At 41.8% G+C, this 18,076-nt stretch overlaps 1 protein-coding gene across 9 annotated transcripts in view; it reads left to right on the forward strand.

Annotated features, from left to right (window-relative positions):
• The window catches only part of phldb1a (pleckstrin homology-like domain, family B, member 1a), a 31,213-nt gene that overhangs the window by 8,660 nt on the left and 4,477 nt on the right, over positions 1–18,076 (forward strand). For 3 of the 9 annotated variants that reach the window (XM_038709167.1, XM_038709166.1, XM_038709172.1), the window contains 19 exons: positions 386–511; positions 1,751–2,844; positions 7,233–7,469; positions 7,574–7,705; positions 7,811–7,948; positions 8,608–8,736; positions 9,664–9,819; positions 9,933–10,043; positions 10,155–10,244; positions 10,340–10,471; positions 10,882–11,004; positions 11,212–11,370; positions 11,593–11,733; positions 12,915–13,022; positions 13,103–13,181; positions 14,001–14,145; positions 14,487–14,577; positions 15,952–16,098; positions 17,155–17,374. In XM_038709167.1, the coding sequence (XP_038565095.1) occupies positions 386–511; positions 1,751–2,844; positions 7,233–7,469; positions 7,574–7,705; positions 7,811–7,948; positions 8,608–8,736; positions 9,664–9,819; positions 9,933–10,043; positions 10,155–10,244; positions 10,340–10,471; positions 10,882–11,004; positions 11,212–11,370; positions 11,593–11,733; positions 12,915–13,022; positions 13,103–13,181; positions 14,001–14,145; positions 14,487–14,577; positions 15,952–16,098; positions 17,155–17,374 (3,558 nt within the window). The remainder of the gene's footprint in view (positions 1–385; positions 512–1,750; positions 2,845–7,232; positions 7,470–7,573; positions 7,706–7,810; positions 7,949–8,607; positions 8,737–9,663; positions 9,820–9,932; positions 10,044–10,154; positions 10,245–10,339; positions 10,472–10,881; positions 11,005–11,211; positions 11,371–11,592; positions 11,734–12,914; positions 13,023–13,102; positions 13,182–14,000; positions 14,146–14,486; positions 14,578–15,951; positions 16,099–17,154; positions 17,375–18,076) is intronic. The other 6 variants (XM_038709170.1, XM_038709168.1, XM_038709169.1 and 3 more) reach the window with 6 other exon arrangements.

Below are 18,076 nucleotides of genomic sequence, written 5' to 3' on the forward strand. Positions count from 1 at the left end.
TGAAATGTGGTTTACATTCATGGCACCTTAAAATAAATCTCACAAATAAGAACAATTATATACACTCACACCTATTGATTATTTAAGCAGGACAGCTTCATTGTATGCATACACATGTACTGTGGCCTGTAAAAGCTATTCCGTCACTGCAGCTATTTTAGACTAATTGAATTAGTTAAAACATTGAAAGGCTGATTTTATATCACATTTTAACCAGAATCAGTTGAATGGTTGAAGTTACTGATAGTTAGTAATGCTTAAAAATGAAAAAAAAAAGCAATAGGCAATAAGTTATATTTGGCATCAACCTGTCATTTATGGTGGTGTTAATACTTTGCCTCTCTGAAGGCGTTACCTAACACATCATGGTCTTCTCTCCTGGCAGGGTGCATGCTGTGTTTTGGTCAGTCTGCCTTTTTCCGCTTCAACCATCCAGAGGAGGCCCTGAGAATGAAGAGCATGCTGCCTGGCGGTGGCCAAGGACTGAGCACCACAAGAACTCACCCTACTGGTTAAGACCCGGCTTTGATATTATTATTTGATACTCATTATGATAATTTTTCAGGGATACAGAAATAGGATGGTCAGTGACAAGGTTGCTCAGTAGCTATTCTGGGCAGAACAAATGCTTTATCTTTTATTTATAGATATGTAGTCAAAGTTGGATTCCTACTACCTTGGTGTGAAATCAAGAAGTTGCATAAGTTCCCGTTAATGCTGAACACGTATCATACATCTGTTGCAGAGAATTATGAGGCCTCTAGTTAGCATGAGACACTGTACATAATTAGTTGACTGTCCACGGCTTTTTAGGGCTTACATAATTACCAAATGGTTACTGAGATGACATGAAGTAAACATGAAAAAAGATAACTTTCAGCACTTGATTCGTTAGACATTTTGAAGTGTAACCTCTGACATTAAACTGATTTCCACATTATAAGTAAAAAAATAACTTATTTGTTTTGTTCAAATTTAACACCAAGTTTACCAGCTCTTGATTTTCATATCTCCAGCACAATTCGACTGAAATATTGGTCATTATCCTTGACTAGAAATAGCTTGTTCAGGACTAATTATCTATGGCCTACATTGTGATCTAGTTCATTTTTATCTGTGGGTTTCACTCAAGGTGTGACCTCATTGTGACACGGGTTTGTTGTAATCTTTTTACAGTTACATTCAGTTGATGTTATATTATACTGGCCCGTTGCTTGCTGCGACTGTTCCCTTGTGCTGTCAATGATATTTAGAATCCATTCTCCGCTGACCTTATTGGTTTGGCTGCCAGTGCCTGAACAGTACAGTAAGAGCCACCACACCCTGCCCAGTGTGTATGGCCCACTCTTTCCTGTCCAGGCCCTGATTTCATCAGCTCTGAATGAGGTACACCGCTGCAGCTTTTATATTTAGCAGCTCCAGATCTCTGTCGTATTACAAGACAACTGAGCAGTACAACATCCCGACTCGCTGCGAGTGGTTCATGCAGGAGAACAAGACATTTATCACTATTTAAAGCAGGCCACCGAGACATTGTGTATGAATATGTGTGTGCAACAACATGTTCACTGTATATTTCCTTATTTGGGCTACCAGCACTGACCTCACGTGTAGTGAATGTCAGTGACACAAACCAGATCCCTACCACTGTGTTTGTTTATGTATGTTTTTGCAACTGTCTATTCAAGTGTCCTCGTCCTTTATTTAACAGGAATGCTCATGCACAGGTGTTTCTGTCTCCCTTTCGCAGACTCCCACAGTGTCCTAAATGGAAACCATCAGTCTTTTTTGAGCAACGGCGACTCCAAAATCAACAACATATCAAAGAACCTCCAGGACTCCTTGATGCTGAAGGCCTCATCGTCATCAGGATCTGGTAAACAACCTATTCATCAGCCCTCTCCTTCAAACATGCTAAATGGGAGAAACGACTCCATGACTGAGGACTCAATTTATGAAAACAGCAGCAGCTTTCTGGGCTCGAACCTCAGCAACAAAACTCCTCCAGTACTTGCACGGTCCACTACTCCTGTCCCCCATCCACGGACATCACTCTCTGTGGCCTCAAGCTGTACTACTAGTGGTCAGAGGGCCCAGGAGAGCCCAAAGCTTCTTCAGAACATAAGAGCAGAAGCTTCATCAAGCCCCACACCACCTCGCAAGGAGTCAGGACAGGGCACAGAAAACTTTAGCTTAAGTCATAAACCCGCCCTGTGCAAATTTTCCCCAACAGCACCATCCAGCCCTCGAGTAAGAGGTTCTTCCCTACAGAAGAGATCCCCCAGTCCTATGCAAGATCAGCACCCCTCTCATGTAGATGTCCCTCAAAGGCTCAAGACTCCAGAGCCGACGGGGTCCACCAGCCTGAGAGAACTTCCGCCCCCCAGCCCTTGCATGTCCCGCAGAGGGACTCCAGGATCCTCGCTTGCCTCACAGGGCTTCACTGCTAAACCCGTCCCCGAGAGCCCCCAGGGCCCTCTGAAACTCATACCTCCTTCTAAAGCAGAAGCCATGAGGGCACTTTATACCCAGAATCCATCATCACTCTGTGGGATGGAGAAGAAGCCTGGAGGCAGACAGTTAAGGCCTGCCCCGGGAAATGCCATCGTGTCAGGCCTGGGATCTCTATCTGGTTCATCTCCTCTTGCTAGCCCCCACAACCAAAGAAAGACCACCTGCATGACCATAGCAGGCTCTTCCAGCAAGGAACAGAGTCTTACAAAACCATATACCCGAGAACGCAAGAACAGCATCTCTGAGATCAGTGACAATGAGGACGAGTTGCTGGAATACCACCGCTGGCAGAGAGAGGAGAGGCTGCGTGAGCAGGAAATGGAGAAAATGGTAAGTGATCAGATCTAAATATAAGTTTACAGTAGATATAAGAGTAGAAAATCATAAAGAAAACATTTGCTGCTCTGCTTTGTCCTTTACGACGTTGTATCAGGAGAAACACATCAAAACAAGCTGACAGGTGCAGTGCCACAGCTGTATCTGTAATGTAAATTGTTAGTAAAATATTCAATTGACACAGAGCAACATTAGCATTCATTTGGAGTTGTGTTTCTGGTGACCTGACAGATCTAAGTCCAATGTTCACTCTCATTTTAGCTGTGTTAGACAAAAATGTCTGTGAATTTAACCTGCTAGATGCACGAAATGTTCACCAGTCATTGGAAAGCACAAGGCAAACAGCTATCCTGGCTTTGTCCGAAGGTAAAAACCTCTAAAGCTCACTAATTAACATGTATCTGTTTGTTTAATCCATAAAAAAGTGTTTAAATGACATGTTGACAGTTTTGTCGCCTTTTTTCCCCAGTATTTTGTCAGGGAAAATAATTCCTTCCCAAAGAATACATAGTCAAATAGATGTATTGAATCATTTCTTTATGTAACGTGGCCACGGAGAGAACACACGGTTACTCTCCCGAACTCAGCATTTCCTCTCCTTATGTACAGAACAAGTACAAAGCAAACAAGAGTAGTATTAGCATACACTCTTCCTGAGTTAAGAAAGGAAATTCAGATATTTCTCTGTCTCTTGATTGGTCTATGTTAAAACTCTCACCTACATGCCAGCAGACGTTTATTGTAAATCAGACAACCCTTTGTTTAGGAATAAAAACCCTGTGACCAATGCTAATTTCTCACAAGTTAATTACAGTGAAATCCTAAAAAATCAGCAACTTATAATGTATTTCTCATAATTTGTGCTAAGCTATCTCCTGGCTCTATAGGCTAGCTTCATATTTAAGTGTAAATTTTTTACTCTTCGGTTTTTGTACAGATTAAACAAACAAGAAACAATGTATTAATTAGACAGCTGTAGCGGTGCTAGTAGGCAGATTTACCTTTTGACAGAACCAGGCTAACTGTTTCCCCTGCTTTAGTCACTATGCTAAGCTAAGCTAACCAGCTCCTGGCTGTAGCTTGATATTTAACAGACAGACATGAGAATGGTATCAAACTCTCTGCAAACAATAGTAAAGGTATTTCCTACAATATCAAATTATCCCACTAATATAAAAAAATATTGACTGCACATTTAAGTGTTTCACATTTGAGCCATTTACATACATGTAGTTAGCTAGTTGGTGAGTCAGCAACTGTGTTGTCCACAGTGTAAAGAAGTGTATTTGCCTTCACCACACAGACAACAACACAGGACAACTGATGAGGACAAACACTATAAGGTCAATAAACACCATGATTTTAAAGAACATAAATACAGTTAAACGCAGAAGGCGCTGAGAGTGCTGGCATAGCAGACACCATGTCTGCATTCAGATCGCTTGTCTAAATCTCCTGGCATACAGCCACTAGCTCATCTCCCCAGAGTATTACTGGCATCGTCAGCCCATGTGGGCTGAGTAACACGGGGTGAACATTCTTCCACAAGTCTTCAGACAGGAGGGCATGGCTGGTTATTACTCAGCACTATATTTATCAAAAGGACGAGTGGCTTTTTTCAAAGCTGCCCCCAGCTTTGAAAGTTAAAGCCACTCGTATTCGTATTCATATTCGTACCCACACAAGATCATTGACTGCATACTTGTTATCCATCCTCACTCCGCACCCACCAGCTCCCCCACCCCACCATTCTTCAGCCCCCACCGCAGCCTGCCTCTGACAGCTGAAGGGACCAAGGGGGGAGGGAGTAGGGAGGGGGGTAATTCCTCCCTGTCCACAGACTATTTCAGGAACCAAAAGGTTTCTGGTAACAAATATGAGAGTTACTCACAACATGTGTCTAAGTTGGACCAATAGGGGTTTTACTGCAATGGATCCAGCGTGTGCATGTTTGTGTCGAAGCTACTCTACCCTTGTGGTGAGTCATCCAGTAGACAATGTAAGCCGTTACCTCTGCAAACACATAAACAGATAAAGACAGATATTTCTTGGCCCTAATGAACATACAATTATGTAGCTGTAAGCGGCCAATTTGAGATTTGTTCAGTGCTGGCTGAGATTTCCAATGTTTTCAGTGATTTCTGTCTTGCTATGTTGTTGGTACTTGATAAATGAAGAATAAGTGACCACATTAACATCTCTGGGGACAAATCATGTAGAGGTGGATGAAGCTTCAAGACTAGATAATCATGCAGGGCCCTTGTTAAATGAATAAATCGCCTAGATATTTTGGAGAATACGCTTCTTCACTTTCTTGATGAGAATTATATCATAAAGAATGATACCGCTCTGTCTAATACGTGTGAAGCTAGAAAACCAAAGTGTAAAAATTTGATTTTACTAGGAAGCTAGACCCAGGAGACAATTAGTTTAGTTCAGCAGAAAGACTGGACAAAAACAAATAAACAATGAAGTGTTAACCTTGAACTATGGATGAAACAAATGAGATGCAATCTATTAATTCATGAGCTTTAGAGGTGCTAGCTGTTTCTCCCAGTTTCCAGTCTAAGCTTAGCTATTCTAATGTCTCCTGCGGTAAGCTTCATATTTAGGGCACAGACATGAGAGTGGTATCAGTCAACTGTATTTCCCAAAATAACCTATTCTTTTAAGAGGGTCCCTGCATTATAAATCTTGACGCTCCATGTCAGAGCACCTCTAAGCTTCCTGTTATTTCTGTTGCAGTTGTGTGTAACGGTGAATATTCCCACACAATATACATTTAATGACAAACCAGTTAGCATGCGGTGAACTATGTTTGGGGGTTATCCAGGGTATCCAGGTTCTTGATTTGCTGGTATTGCAGCCTTGAAAGTGAGAGAGAGAGAGAGAGAGAGAGAAGGACAAAGAGAGGATTTGAATGAATGCCCAACACTTGGCATGCTGCTCTCTTGGCACAGTTGGCACAGTTATGCAGGATTATTTCTCACTTTATTGAACCCAACCTATATACATGAATGGATATTGCTGCACTTTAAAATCACATGCTGCACTTTATCTCCCAGCAAAAGCAAAGGGCATGGCTTGAGAGGAAGAAATATAATAGAAAACTTAATTTTGGCATCAATTCCACTGGGAAGAGGCAAAACTATTTCTATTTTTGAAGGGCTTCTGATTAATTGAGAGGATTTCTATGATGATACACAAAGCAAAAGTAGTGTAATTGCAATAAACTACAACATTTCAGTAATAATAAGGTGAATGGGTTAATTTCATTGTTACAATAGTTTGCTCCTCTGGATGGTCTGCATTTCAAGATAAAGCAAAAGTTCAACATTTGAGAAAATATGTTTATTGACTTTCTTACAGGAAGTTAGATGCAAAGGTCGATACCACACCCATATCTGTTATAAAATCTTCCTGATCAAAATACCATCACACGATATAACATGTTATTCAATAAAGTTTCGAAGTGTTGATAGACAGGCACCATCAGACAGAGCCAAAAAAAGCTAATATAAGCATAACGTATGTATTGTTATTGTGCTCATTTCCCAAAATGTTGAACCTTTACTTTTACAATATTAGATCAAACTATCTAGTTATAGCTTTATATTTCTATCGTTATGTACATATTACACTTGACTAACTCTGAAGTTCAGTGAAATATGGTTTCACTTTTAATGATATTGCTGGATTTTATCAAGGAGTAAACAGGCCAACAGCATAAACAACTGTCCAAGGTGTAAATCTTGTAGTTAAAGTTAATGCTCATGACAGTGTAATTATTGTAATAGCCTGAATAATTTAAATACCAGACAAAAGTGGGCTGGTGGTTGTGGGAACAACAACAAGAAGCACATTAGGCACTATTGTTCCTAGTCATGCCAGATTCCTAATTATTGTTACACATTCCGCGCTATTATTTTGGTAGATTAAAGCAAGCATCCCATTGTTTGGAGTGATGATAGACATCAGACTGGCCACAACCTTGAACCATGTGGCACAAATACATAACACAATGTCAAAATCTAAACAAAAAGAGCAACATAAGTATAGTACAAACCAAATGACATCTGGGGCAGTTTAATCTCAGATAGTCTCAGTCAGCAGCTAAACTCTCCACGTTTATTTATCTTACAGTTATCACAGACTGTCGGATTAATAAACTATGGCTCTGACAGGTTTTACTATGAACCCCCTCCTGAGAGACAAACCACATCAGCTTCGGCCCTCCTGCTATCAGGTTACAGTTATCCCGTGCCAGTGGCTGAGGGGCAGCTGCCTACATGGGACAATGTCACACAAGGACACTTGAAGCTAATCTGCAATATGACATATAATGTAGGACGGCATGCTAACGTCTCACATCTCTTCTGTAGGAGCGACAGAGGCTGGAGACCATTCTCAGTCTGTGTGCAGAGTATAATCATGAGGACAGTGCTGTGGAGCTGGCTGAGGTGGTGAGGAGTGGGCTGCTGGGGGGCGCTAGAGGAACCTGCTTGGACATCGGAGGGGGGATGTCCCTCCAGGGAGTAGACAGGCCCCAGAGGGTGAGAGAGAACGATGAGGAAACCCAGAGAGAGGAGTCTAGCAGCACAGAGAGCACACATCAAGAGGTAATAAACACATTCATGCAGGCATGCAAGTGATAGATTACATTATTTGTGTGTAATTATTTGCGTTTTAAGAAATATAAATATATATATAAATCTGCCCTTAGTGTGAAGAGCTGTTAGCTGGTCAGGAGCAGGTCTACCTGGAGGAGGAGAGGAACAGGATCTTGGCCAGGGTGGATGACTTGAAGCACAGAGTCAGTGAACTGGAGCAGCAGTTACAAGAGACCAAACAGGAGGTCAACACACACCCTAAGATCAAGGAATCTGTTTCGCCTCTATCTGTTTATTTAGCTTGACAGTACTTGGTGGTTTGCAGACTCTGACTCCACATTTGTCTCTAGGTGGAGATGGAGCAAGCCCTGCTGCAGGCAGAGAGGCGGGCTGAGCAGGAGCAGGTGGAGGCTGAAAATGAAATCATCTCTCAGCTGCAGCTCAAACTCAGCCAGCTGGACAAGGCCACCCAGAAAGAGAAAGACAAGGTAGGCACCCAGGACAAAGCAATGTGACACAGTGAATGCTGCCAGTTTGCCCGAAGCCACTGCACGTGAATGTTGGACCTGTTTCTCTGTGTTTGATTACATAAAAACTCACTCCTTCCTGAATGTGTAAACCGTCCGTCTAGAAATACAGGATCTATAAAGCCTTTTCTCAGATCTCAGCTGAATAAGCACTGCTAAATTATTAGCTGTCTGTTCTAAAACACAAAGCACAAATTGTTTTCTCTCTGAACAGTTCATGTGTTTCAAGAAACAAAAAACATCTTCCTTACGTAGGCTTTTAGCTGGATGTGACCAGCACTAAAATGTGGATTCAGATATGCATATAACTTTTTATTTTTCTCTCATTTTAACATTAACAAGTGTGTGAAGCATTGCAAGTCATAACACTCCTGCCAACCTAACCTCTGCTTCAATCCTCTAAAACTTAATAACTGCTTTGGCCTGTTAGCTTTAAAGCTTGGCTGCATGGATTTGAGCTGTCTGTGATTTTTTTTCTCCCTGGGTTGGTGTGTGTGTGTGTGTGTGTGTATGTGTGTGTGTGTGTGTGTGTATGTATGTATGTGTGTGTGTGTGTGTGTGTGTGTGTGTGAATGTGTACCCATTTGTGCATATGTGTGTGTGTTTCCATGTGTTTTTAGGGGAGGGCTAATGTGTCGGCTGAGCGGAAGGTCCTGGAAAAGCAGAGGAATGAGTACAATGAGCTGAAGAGGCAGTTTGATAAGTGCCCCTTGTCTCTAAGGGAACAGTTACAGGAGCAGCTCAGCAGGGTCAGTGTTCTCACGCAGCCCACTGGCTGGCAACAGTGAGTTATAATATACCAAATACCACAGTACTGTATGATCTGTACAGAAACGGCTGCAGACGTAACACTGACTCTGTTTTGAAGCACTCAGAGCTACTCATAAATCTGCAGACTGTGCATTTCCTCTCTGTCTGCTGTTGCCCTTCATTATCTCAACATATTAGGTTTATTATGTCAGTGCCCTTTGTAAGTGTGACTGTATAGCAATGCTCCTGCTACGCCAGCAGCAATTTTAGACTGCTGCTTAATCTCTGCTGTTCCCTCATTCTGGATGAAATGTCAAATGCATTATTAGTAATAATTAATCTGATTAACAGCTTTGCTCTAAAAGTTTGCATGCTTACTAAACAGAGTATTGTCAGATTAGATGGTATGATATTTGTAGGTGTTTTTGTCTATTTTTCTTATTGTGAACAAATCCCATGAAAACACCAAAACCAACAATGTGTTGGTCCACATCTCAATACTTCCAACCTCTCCATCCTGTTTGTGGCTCTCAGTAGGAATCATCAGTTGCTGCTGAAGAAGTAAATCTTCAAAATCAGGTCACAAATGTACTTGTTAATTTTTTTAAAGGCTATGGGATTTTCTAAAACAACTGATCACTGTAGTTTTTAGCAACATTACTCAGAAGTAAAGTGCATTTCTTGGGGACTATTTTCAACAACAGATTAATACATAATAGTGAGTATTTACAGCAGCAGAACAGTGGGGGTGGGATGGGAACATATCAAACTCTGGATACACAGACAATTGTTGGTTTTACCCTTTTCATGGAATTTTGTTAACAATAAAAAATATATAGAAAATTGCCTGCCTTATCCTTTGATATCTCTATTTGACTGATTTCAATCAGTGTGAATTTACTGCATGTATATCTATATCTGGACAGAAAGCTGAAGCTCTGGAGTCTGGGACCAAGCGGTTTGAGGAGCTGGAGTTCTGCCAGCTAGAGGAGGAGAGCAGTCTGGAGGAGAAGAAGGAGACTCAGAGCTCCCAGCTTCTCCAAGAGCGAGCCGAGTATCACTGCAGCGTGGCCAAGAGGAAGGTGGGGATACATGTATAGCAAAAAAACACATTCAGGCCTATGTGTGTAACACATGATCACCAACATGAGATTATATGCCCGTGTGACATTGAGAAACTGGACTGGATTTGCAGGAGAAGATGGGCGCCCTGGAAGCTCAGGTGAAGCAGCTGGGGTTACAGGCAGCTCAAGAATGCGAGAGGATGGCTAAAGGCAGGGCAGTGACTCTGCAGCTGTTACACAAGGTTAGCCTTTTATAAACCTAGCCTTAACTACCTGTACAGTTGGCGTGCATTTAAATCATAACAGTGATGCATGACATGCCAGTAGCTATGACAAGCATGTCTGCCTTTTAGGAGCAAGACAGGCTGTGTGTCCTGGAGAAGAAGTACCACGCCTTGACAGGAGGGAGAAACTTCCCAAAGTCCAACAGCAGCATGAAAGAGGTGAGCAGGAACATGTGAGACATGAGATCACAACCGTCTGAGCTGGAGGAGAAGTACTGTTTTATTTTTATAACTTAGATGAACTTTTTAAACAGGACTTTCTTCACATCAGCGAACCTGATCTTGTTCATATGGACGGCCCTGCTCATAGTCCTTGTCCCTCCTCTGCCTCCTTCTCCTCCGCTCACCTCCCCTCCCCTGAACTCTATCCTGTTAGGCTCCAAGAGGTACATCTTAACAGAATCCTCTTTGTAACGAAACCTAACAAATCCTAAATGCCTGTGCTGCCGTTTCTACAATAAAAAATCAGGGATGATGGTGTGTAAGCAAATACTGACAAACAACAGCAAGTTCGCAGTGTGTATGTTGGTCAGGTGTCTGCTACTATCACTGAAGCATTTGAGGAGAATTGTTTCCTACGACATTAACTAACAACATAAACAAGATGATGCAACAAAAAAAATATATTGATAGATGATGCTTGGGAGGATGAACCTGTAAAGTGACTGCCATCCATATTCATTTCAAAGATAGAGTCCAAATGAGTTGTGATGGCCACGTGTTTGCATTGTGCATGTTTGAATGACTATTGCTGTCGTTCAGCCTTCTTATCCCTGTGATTTGGCTGTTGATGCAGGAGTACCTCCGGCTCTCTGATGTCTATAAGATGTATGGAAATGCTTCAATGCAACCCCACCCTTCTTCCCCTGCTGCGCTCCACTGCCTCTCCCTCGCTGTAGCTCCAGGTCTGCCATGTGAGGTAGACACCTTGCCAGCTCTCTGCCAAACTCTCTGATGTGTTTCTCTCAGTGTACTAAATACCAAACCCACCAGAGCACATTGACAGTATTGCAAAATACATTTCTCGAGGATGCAGCTTCTTAACATTCTTTTCCACTTTTCTTCTCTCTCTCACCATAAATGTGTGTGTGTGCGTGTGTGTGTGTCTCTTGTTGTCTGTGTGAAGGAGTACATCACAGTCAGTCAGTTAAGCCAGATCTTTGGGATGCAGAGAATTGATGCCTCCTCTTCCTACTCTATTCCATCATTCCACCTTGCCTCCTCTGAATCCGCCTTCTCATACCACTCAACTGCATGTGATCCTTCCCCCTTTCTCTCTGCACAGGTTTGTTCTTCTTCTTTGTTACTGGTGGTGTCACATTTTGTTAACTGACAACACCATTGCAACATTGCAGCCATCCACCAAAAAATTTCTTATGCAGCCACCCCAGCTTGATATTGCTACAAGAACTGTTTCATGTTTATATTCCCTACCTGCTTGATGCTTCTGACACTGATCCTGGTGCTGCTCCCCTCTCCTTTGCCTGGATGCTTTTCATCACCTCAGAGCCAGCCTGAGCTGAGCAGGAATGCAATGCCTCCTATTAACCTCGAGCGCTGGTACCAGGACATCATGGCTGCTGGAGAGCCTCCGTCATGTCCTCCACCGCTGCCTGCAAAGTCTTTTTCTGCACGCAGGCAAGGGCAGGTAAAGTCTTCACTCTTTCTCGCTCACTGCTTTTTGCTCTCCAATTATTATTCAGTGTATTAGAGTCATTGTTTTGCTAAAGGGCACCGACAGCAGGCCAGATGCATTACCAACATATTGTCACACACTGGATCTAGGGGATCTTCTCACTAGCTCTACAACTATCAAATATCTGTATGAGTAGGAGGCCCTCTAGTGTAGAAGACAAGACATGGTAGCCTGTGAACTTTTGATGCTGCCAAGTGTGAAGCGCTGACATAGTCTAATTCAGTTAGGTACTTGATCCTGCAGGCATAAATGAATGAAAACAGTGAGCTGGAAAATTAAGCTAACAGTGTTACATGTGCTGACTGATATAAAGTTGAGTGCTGAGATACAAGGCTTCCATGACACCGAAGATCCTAAACTAAATGTTATAACTGTAATCCTGTTCGTTAGTTCAGATAACAACATGTGGAATGTAATGGCAGTCTCAGCAGGCAGAGAGAATGAACTGAGCTGGCATGGCTGTCTTGGCGTAGCTGGCAGTGAGCGGGCGGGCAATGCAGAGAAATCCAGAAGAAACAGAGTTCAGCAAAGGGTTGAAAGACCAGGGTTGAAATACTGCTGGGTTGATGAGCTGATGTGAAGCAGGTAGACTATGTCTCGTTGGGAGTAAGCCAGGATCCAGGGAAGCAGAGAGAGAGAGCGAGAGAGAGAGAGAGATTGCCATGCCCAGACAGACAGACAAAACACACAAGGGAGACAGGGGAAGGGAAAACGTAAAGGACAGATTGAAGCCAACACATTTATGTGTACACTACTTTAATGTTGCAGCTGCTAAAGGTGGAGCTAAGTTTGACTACTTTATTTTGTGAATTCCAACCTGGGGATCAATAAAGTCACATCATGTATTATATGGTATCCTATGATGATACATAATAATAATAATAATAATTTATTTGTTACTTACATTTGGTATTATTAATCTGAATCTGTAATGTAGCTAGTACCTAGTTGTTGTCAAGTAGAAAATGGTATTTGAGAAAATTCAAAACCAAACTTCAATTTCTGTCTTTTGAAAGAATATCCGAGATTAAGAAAATAACATTTAAGAGGTTCTGATGTTTTGGGAGGAAAAGCATATCCACTTCCTTCTCAAATGTGAAAAAAATTATGAACTGATCTGTCTCTTCTCTCAGCTACTGAAGTCCAAATCAGATGGTGAGGTGGCACAGGCAGCATCATGCAGCACTGTAGCCCTGCCACCCTCCAGTGGTGTTGCTCATGAGAAAAATGCATCCACTAAGGTGAGCTCATCAGTTTAAAATGTGAATTCTAAAAAAATATCAAGTAATTAAATGTGTGATGCCTTCTGTGTGTTTTTTAGGGGTTACAGTTAGTGCTGAGAGAGATGTCAAACCCGTTAGATATGGACCCGAGGAGGCAGTTGGCTCTTCAGAGTAAAGGTACTCGAGTCCGTCAATTCCATCTTATCTGTTTCACACACTGAAGGGTTTCACCTGAGATGCACACTCATAATGTTTAGACGGATAAAAAAAAAGTCTACACAGGAGATTTATTCAGGTACATGGAGGAAGACTAAAGCCTCTTACTCTTTAAAGTCTGTGGGAACAGTACACTTTGTGCTGAAAAGTGGTGGGGACAAAAGGGCTCAGATTAGGGGTGTGACACTACACTTAGCTCACGAGGCGTGACGATTCACAATATTGGATTCACGAGAACAAGATGAGAAGATATTTTAACACCGTTGAGTTTGAGCAATAAACACTTAATTTCATTCTAGAGAACATTTCTGCAAAAATTTATGGTGGATATGACTTTATTTAGATAAAGGGAAACACAAAATTCAGGTGGCAAGTGACAATTCAAATTATAAAAATATAATGGAGTAATGCTAAGCTTGTTCGTTTTTTTTAGCTTAACTTACTTTTTTTTAAACTTTTTTGGACAACACAAATTTGTTACTTCTATATTTACATTGTATGATATGGTTTCTAATTGTGCACCTTTCTCAAGGTTTTATATTTAACATTTCTTGTTGCAAGGTATTTTTCAGAACATTTTTAGAAAATACTTTAAAAAAGTGTTGGGGACATGTCCCCAGCATCGCCCACTGTAAATTACACCTCTGGAACAGTATATCACCAGTGTGTCAAGTCTCCTCACTCTGATGTATAATCAACTGGTAACAATGCCTTGGCACTCTCAGTAGAGGGCACTATAAGTCTATGACAGCTGTCTCTGCACCTTCTCTTCTTGCACAGATCTGTCTCCCACAGTCCATCACTCCATCCTGCACCATCAGTCGCCACCGAGTGGCAGCCAAGCGTACGACACCCTGAGCCTGGAGAGCTCAGACAGCATGGAAACCAGCGTCTCCACCGGCAACTCCGCCTGTACCCCAGAAAGGTGAGAGACTGGAAAACTGGCTCTGTTTCCATGGGAACACTCAAGTCTGCCCCAGTCCCCCAGGAGAGGGGTCACTGTGCTTTGTTCCCATGTTTTATGTCTGTCTGCTCCTGGGACTGCCAGCACACTGGCTGTTGCCATGCCAGCCTCTTCAAGTTGTCTGTGCTTGTGCATGAAGTTAGGAGTTCAAAGACGCACTTTACTGCTGTGCATGAAGAAACCTTGTCTTTGTCTCCTGCTGCTTCCAGTGTTTAGTTTCCAGGCATGTCTGTTTATTTTTGTTCATCCCAAGCCTTGTCATAGCTGTGTCATCAGACACTCCTTCCCTCTGTGTGTTGTAGTGCCTGTGGGTTAGAGGCCCAGCGGATAGATGAGATGGAGAAGATGTTGAAGGAGGCGCAGCAGGAGAAAGCCAGGCTGATTGAGAACCGAGTGAGTTTTAACATCAGGGCCTTTTTCCTAACATGACTGGACATCATCAATTATTTCATCACTTGCTAAACATCATCTCCTTCCAGATATTTTAAAATTTCAAGGTGAAAGGATTACCCCATTTAGAGCTGCCAGGAATAATCAATTAATCAAGTAGTTGATCGAAATTAAAACCTGTTTTGATAATCGATTAATTGTTTTAGTAATTTTTCAAGCGCACATGCCAAACATTTGATAGTTGCAGAATTTCAAGTCTCAAGATTTGCTGCTTTTCTGTGTAACACGTGGTAGTAAACTGAATATCTTTGGGTTTTGGACTGTTGGTCGAATAAAATAAGAAATCTGACAACATCTTCATGGGCTGTGGGATATTATAACACATTTTTACTATTATGCAACATTTTGTAAACAAAATGATTTATTGCTCATTCAAGGGAATAATTGGCAGAATGATCAATACTCATTAGTTGCAGACCTAGTTTAAACTAGTAAACTTGAAGTTAAAGCCGCAATTTTGGCATTACGAATCCTAAACTGATTGTAGCAAAATTGAATTTAGCTGTTTTCAGTAGTGAGCATAAAGTGGATCCATACTCTCAAAAGTCATAATTATGCTTCTTACAAATATTAAAAACATGAAAACCTACAGCCAAGGACGACCATGTAAAGCATACAACATATTACTGTAATATATATCATCATAATCAAAAATATATGCAAATAACATATGAAATAATCAAATCAATGTGATAACACTGCAATAATAACAATGCAATGTTCCACTGTTATGCATTTCACCAGAAAAAATATACACTCTAAACATACAGGATAGAAAACAATTACCCAGTGTTGTTAGTTTTTAATTACAATTTGTATGCAATCATTCATTTGGACTACAGATATTGTGAAACAATAACTTGACATACCACTTTCCCTGAAAGTTGATGAAAATAACTTTGAATTATCAGAGGAGTCTTTTGTTTCTCCTCTTTGATAGATACAAAAGCACAAAGATATCATTCTCAAAGTGATCACTCGGCTCAAGGTGTGGTGAAATGAAGTTGTAAGAAGTTTGCTCACCTGTGTATTATTTCTACATGTTGAAACAAAGTAGACCTGTATGTAAGTATCTGAAAGCCGCAAAGGATCATTTTACATCAGCAAAGCTTACCCTTCTATATACAGACTTAAGGGATATATTTTACAAAACCCTCGATTGGGACCTTAACTCTCATGTGCCTCTTCTGACAGTCAATGACTTTGTATTGCAATATTTGCCTACCATTTACATTGTCCCTGTCTCCCTTTTCCCCCTTTTATTTGTTCGTCTCTTCTCTCCATCTGTTCCTCTGTCTCCTCTCCCGACGCTCCCAGGAGAGAGAGGTGCAGGCTCGGCGGCAGATGTTGGAGGAGGAGCGGAGGAGGCGAGAGGAGGCCGAGAGGAGGCTTCAGGATGAGACGGCCCACAGGCAGAGGCTGGTGGAGGAGGAGGTGAAGATGAGAGAGAAACACTTCTCCCAGGTCAGTGGAGCAGCGGGAGGAGACGGGCGGTGGGGAGAAGAGAGGGGAGGGGGTGGGAGGGAGAGAGGGAGGGAGGAGGGGATGGGAGACTTGGGGGAGAGGATGAGAGGCGAGACACTAAAGAGAAGCTGGGTATATGGGAAGATCAAAGATTGTCAGGGATGGGAGAGAAAGTGAAAAGAAAGGAAGGGAGGGTGGAGAGTGTGAGTGGGAGAACAGAGAGAAAGATGGATGGGGGGGTGCACAAAGAAAATATAATGTAAACATAATTAAAGCTTTAATCTCGACTGAGTGTATTTAATTACCAGTTGTCTGTGGTGTGAGTACGGCAAGTAAACAAATCATCAAATACAGATGCACCTAGTTCCCCTTATATCAGAGCTGTTGAGAGTTTGTTCTTGAGTCCAACTTAACGGCTGCTATAATCAATAATTTTATATTAACAATGCATCAATGTGAAAGGCGTTGCCCGTAGTGCTGAACCCACAAGAGTATTATCACCCAGCTCTGCAGTTCCCCTCTTCGTTAAGCTCCTTGTTTTAGTTTTACAGAGGCAACTTTACTGTTTTGGTTCACTCTCACCACTCTCGAAAGCGTCCATAAATTTGTTAATGCAGGTTTAAGTCACAAAAATTAGGACTTGACGTGAATGTGGCTGGCCTGAGACTTGCCACACTAAAGTCAGAACCCTTAAAGACTTGATTTGACTTGAGACTTCACAGTAGAAGAATGTTTTGACTTCTGAACATTAAGTGTGACAGTGTCAGGCAGGCCTTGTATAGCCTTACACTGAATATTTAATTTTTAACACTATATATTGAAAAGACTATGTAGAAAAATAACAGCTTTAAAAGAAAATGTTGAAATTCTAGTCATTCTAATGGTCTGCATTCAGAGACCTGAACATTTGCATCTTGACTTGTAATGTGCTCATGTTGACTTGGGACTTGACTTGGACATGCCCCAAAACACTTGCAGTAAAGCAGCTCTGCTACTTATTCCCATATCTTCACTTGGTTAGCAGCATTAAAGCACTATGAAACATTTTTTTTACAGGCCCGTCCAATGACGCGCTATCTGCCAAACCGTAAGGAGGAGTTTGACCTGCGCGCACACGTGGAGTCGTCCGGCCACAGCATAGATACCTGCCCCTATGTCAACCTCACAGAGAAGATGTGCAAGGGCCACCTGGTGAAGATGGGTGGCAAAATCAAATCGTGGAAGAAACGCTGGTTCGTTTTTGACCGTCTCAAGAGGAATTTCTGTTATTATGCGGGTGAGGATACAGTGACATTTTGTTCGTTGAACTATTATGGCTAATTTGTTAGTTGAGCTTTATTCATTTAGGAAGTCTCCTTGATATCAAGAGAGACCCAAAGATAAATCACATGATTCAGTCACACACACAGACACAAATAAAAGAAATCATAAATATATGAAAATTTCTTCTGAGCGATGAGTTTCTATAAGTTCAAGTTGGGTTGCAGTTCATTCCAGTATTAAGGAGTGCTGGAAACCAGTCTTCCCCAGTTCAGAGTTGGTTTAAAGTGAACCTTTCCTGTGATCTGGTATGCTATTTACTTGATAATGATGGGGCAAGTCAAGTTCAACATTTGCAAATACTAAGAAAAATGAAGAGGCCATGTGCTCGCTCGATATCACATGCAGTAAGTCCAGGGGACCTTAAGGTGCAGTAAGAGATTCTGGAGAAATCCAATACCATGACAAAAATCATGGTATAGAGCGAACAGTGACACAGCAAGTAATGTAATTGACGTTAGCTAAGTTGTGGGTTAGCATACTGTTGTTCCAGTTGCTGACACAGAGAGAAGAGGGCAGCTCCAGAGCAAGCACAACAGCTCCAAACAGTGATACTCAAAATTCTCCTGCTGGTATAGCTAACATAAAAAAACCCAGCATGGATTGGAAAAGAAATAAGTAAGCTGAATGTCCATGGGGAAGTTATTTACTGCTACCT

This window comes from Micropterus salmoides, unplaced genomic scaffold (genome assembly GCF_014851395.1).
Source record: "Micropterus salmoides isolate LMB-PRFRI ecotype aquatic unplaced genomic scaffold, ASM1485139v1 Ms_hic_scaffold_9, whole genome shotgun sequence".
Classification (NCBI taxonomy): domain Eukaryota; kingdom Metazoa; phylum Chordata; class Actinopteri; order Centrarchiformes; family Centrarchidae; genus Micropterus; species Micropterus salmoides.